We start from the raw sequence: 4,101 nt of genomic DNA, 5'->3' as shown, positions 1-4,101 counted from the left end.
ACCTGAATTACTTGGTAAGACTCTATTGCTGAAGACACAACACTCATTTATTTTGAAAGTATAGAAAAATCAAGTTGGTACTGATCTGAAGGCTTCTTCCAGGCCGGCTAGGGATCATAGTACATAGTGTGCTATAATGGATGGCGGGAGAGAAAAGATTTTGACAGTATGACTCAGATGTGAAACATACAAACTACAGTTCCAAACTGCCAAGCAAGATGTCCCCGGTGGTGCAAATAGTGCCATGGCTCTTATGAGATAACACCAGTCTGTGATTGAATCTGAGCCCTTCTCAGCAACAGGGACTTCATGCTTTGTCCTATAAACCCAGTTGTAACCCAGGGCTTAAGCACTAGGGGAAAACTTACCGAAGTTGTTTAGCTAAATTACCATGGTGCTAAGGTGCTTTATAAATAGTTTATGTCATAATTAAACACTACTGCCAACTTTAATCAGTGAAGTTTCTCTTTGCTATGAATGGCAATGAATACAAGCACCCCTAGCTGCCCAAAGTGCTGAGTATAAGTGATGGTTGAATGCTAAGTCATAAACAAGACATTTTATCACTCTCCCTAATGCTCAGAAGAATTGCTAAAGAAGTAAGAAGATGAGGAATGTTAATACTATTAGAAGGGGTGTGGAAGGTTTTCTGGGTGTACAACAGCTAATTCAGTTATGATCACCCAACAGCTCTGACACCCAACAAAGAATCTCCAGAAGATTGACCCTATCAACAGTCAGTTGTGGACTAGGGAGGAGTTAACAGGTTCCTTCTCTTTCCCATCGAACTATGCTGAAAAATTTCTGGTAGTACTTCTACCCACTGATGTACTTGTACCATCAAGTTCCAATGTACAGTTTCAAATACGCATTTACAAAAATGATAATTTTTTAACTCAGTGGATTAAGCACAAATGTCAGTATGTAAAAGGCACTTGTGACAAGGGAAGCATGGGGTTAGGGAAGAGCAATAAATCACAGAGAGTAGAAGATACAGTAGTCAGAATACACCTCATTTCTTACGTATACATACAAATTCTGTTCAAGTTATTCTACAAACATCATGATATGGGGTAAGGCTCAGTGGCTAAAAGAAATGCTGCAAAAAGGTTATGGACCTGAGTTCAAGTCCCCAGATCCCATTTAAAGGCTGAGTGTAACAATCAATAATCACCTATCAACTCAGTCTTGGATCTGACAGTGGTGGTAAGGGCTGGCAGAGAGAGCTGGATCCCTGGAGTTTGCTGGCCAGCCAGCCAACCTGCAACAAGTTCAATGAAAGATATTGTCTGGCCCAGGTTTTCGGGAAAATTGCTACAAAAAAGTAGTATCCTCCGTTGTCATTATAGACCTACAGCATCTGTGATTGCTTGGAAAAGGCATGCATAACATCAAGCTAATTAACATTCAAACGTAGATAAAGGAGTTCTTCATTAGGTTCCTTCCCAGCAGAAAAGCTTTTGGCAGTTGATGCCGACTAAAAAAAGTAGGATCAGTTTCTTCGTGGTTGTGACCTACCATAGGTTGATCATGCACCAGCAGATAGATTCATACTCATGATAATTTTATAAAACTACTCTTGTATTCTTTTAGTCATTTAAATAAAAGAACATGCAGTTGGATAGGGTATATTGAAGAGAGAATTTGGAAGAGTTAGAGAGGATTGTGAAGCGTAGACATAATCAGAACACATTGTACGCATTTATGAAATTCTCAAAGAATGGAAATATAGGGCAAACAAATAAAATAACCAGCTAATACTGACCATATACAACAAATGATGGGATAAAAGAAATGCTGATGTCTTTAATGAGTACTTTTTGTGATGTAGAGCAGTATCAAATTGCGAAAGAGAAAATAAAGTAAAATAAATGAATGTTTGAAAGATTAGAGAAGCATTTGAGGAAGATATCTTTATATAATACTTGAAACAAACTCTGCTCTTCTGTTTTATGATGTGTTGTTTCAAGTATTATATTACTGAGAAGTTTATTGCAGTGTTAAATAATTATTATTGTCTATGCATTTTGCAATTCTTTCATCAATCCAGAATTTTTTGGTTGAACACAGTGTTCTAATACTAGAATATAAAGTGGAAAAAAAAACAAAAATAAAAACAAGACTTTTTCTGAATCCAGGGCAGCATTGCAGCACCAAATCATTAGTTACAGCCCAAAAGTCATCTCTCGTCGAACAACAGATATAAGAATGACTACTTCTACTGTAAAAATTTGTACCAAATAACATCCCAGATAGGACATGGGAATATATAAGCCTAAGGCAGCACACACTGACAACTGAATTTCTGAACAGAAACAAGTGATGCTGCTGTTACTTTCATTTTCTTGAAAATATAAGGAAGAAACTGAACAACCACATTTCTTTCAAACTTTCGAGACTACATGGAAGCATACTATCCAAATCAATACCCAACTTTGTTACGTGTCTTTTACAATCAGAGTTATGCCAAAAATATTTCTTAAAACAATTTGGACCGTTTAGTTTCTCAGTATGTAATACTCTAGGTACTGAGTATTCACCCAAATCCTACATTCCTGTTTGCCTACTGGGAATAATATCAACTTTTATGTGGCAGTTTATCACATTTGATTTGGATAGAACAATGAAGAACATTTCTCAGAGAAACAGAACATGTCAGTAGGCACAGCTGTCTTCTCTCGGCTGAAACAAGTGTTCCTGGCATATGTATGTATTCTTCAGAACCCTGTAATGTGTTACATAAGATTTTTCTTCTTAACCTAAATGGAAAACAGACATTTCTCTGAAGTCCTTTAATTACTAGGAAGAGTGACTGGTCTTCTGAGACATGAAATGGAATGGTTCAGCTGTCAAGTATTTATTGACAAAGTTCACGCAGAGTGGTGAACAACAAGATTTTACTTCATCAGCCGCCCCTGTCTGGGGTCTACATGTGCTCTGAGAATGCAATGTGGTTTTCCTCCCTAAGAATCAAAGCTGTCCTCATTTTCCCTCAATATTTAAATACATCTTCAAGCAAACTCAAAAGTTTAAGAGACTTTTATTTGTGCGTACATAGAATTTCACTTTGAATAATGATACACACCTAGTCCATTTTTCTCCAGAGATAGGTACAATGTATAAGATAGAAACAAAACAGAAAATAAGCAAGCAGCACCAAACAAATCCAAAGGGAGAGAAATTACAGCAATTACAAAGATAGGTTGTCTTTGGTGTCTTAAAATATAGTCTTCAGATTTCAGTGTGCTTTGGATTTTAGATTGTAAGCATATTATAAAAATGAGATCTCTTATAGGAAGCCCACTTTATGCTTCATCCACGTCTTTTCCATAGCTTAAAAGTTTACACACTACTTTAATGAACCTGAACTTTGTGATCTGACACATAGAGTCAGTTACAGAATTCTCCACATGTCTTCATGTTGAAGCTCAGATTCAGATTTTCAACATTTATAATTTAGATTTCAGATTTGGGAGTTACCCCAGTAATATAAGATGTCCAAAGAGCTCTTCCGGTCTCTTTGGCCTCGGCGGCAGAAGCAAGATGACGGACGAAAGGAACGTCATCCTTCCGAAAGCGTCGCAACAAGACGCACATGTTGTGCCGCCGCTGTGGCTCTAAGGCCTACCACCTTCAGAAGTCTACCTGTGGCAAATGCGGCTACCCTGCCAAGCGCAAGAGAAAGTATAACTGGAGTGCCAAGGCTAAGAGACGAAACACTACCGGGACTGGGCGGATGAGGCATCTAAAAATTGTCTACCGAAGATTCAGGCATGGATTCTGTGAAGGGACAACCCCTAAACCCAAGAGGGCAGTTGTTGCAGCATCCAGTTCATCTTGAGGATTTCAATATGTCATAAAATAAATGTTCTGGTTTCCAAAATTAAAAAAAAAAAAAGATGTCCAAAGAATAGTCATGTTTGTAAAACTGTATTTGATAAAGGTCTCTATTTCAAAACTGTTCACAATTATAAATATAACTTGCTGCATCTATTATGAAAATCAACATGAAAAATCTTTTAAATATTAAGGATAAGTCTCCCATCTGACACAGCTATACTGCAAACTGAAACAACTTGGTAATATACTCCACAGATACTT

General features: G+C 37.4%; 1 protein-coding gene across 1 annotated transcript; it reads left to right on the top strand.

Moving 5' to 3' along the window:
- Positions 1-3,553: 3,553 nt before the first annotated feature.
- On the top strand, positions 3,554-3,841 carry LOC121452465 (60S ribosomal protein L37-like; the record flags this gene model as incomplete). Its single annotated transcript, XM_041658638.1, has 1 exon — positions 3,554-3,841. A coding segment is annotated over one exon (288 nt), but the record flags the coding sequence as incomplete, so codon positions are not given.
- Between the last annotated feature and the right edge of the window lie 260 nt (positions 3,842-4,101).

The sequence above is a fragment of the Microtus oregoni genome, unplaced genomic scaffold, assembly GCF_018167655.1.
Source record: "Microtus oregoni isolate MIOR12 unplaced genomic scaffold, Mior012 000009F_ref0000495, whole genome shotgun sequence".
Classification (NCBI taxonomy): domain Eukaryota; kingdom Metazoa; phylum Chordata; class Mammalia; order Rodentia; family Cricetidae; genus Microtus; species Microtus oregoni.
The sequence above is the reverse complement of the archived record's forward strand: the minus strand, read 5'-3'. Positions and strand labels throughout refer to the sequence as shown.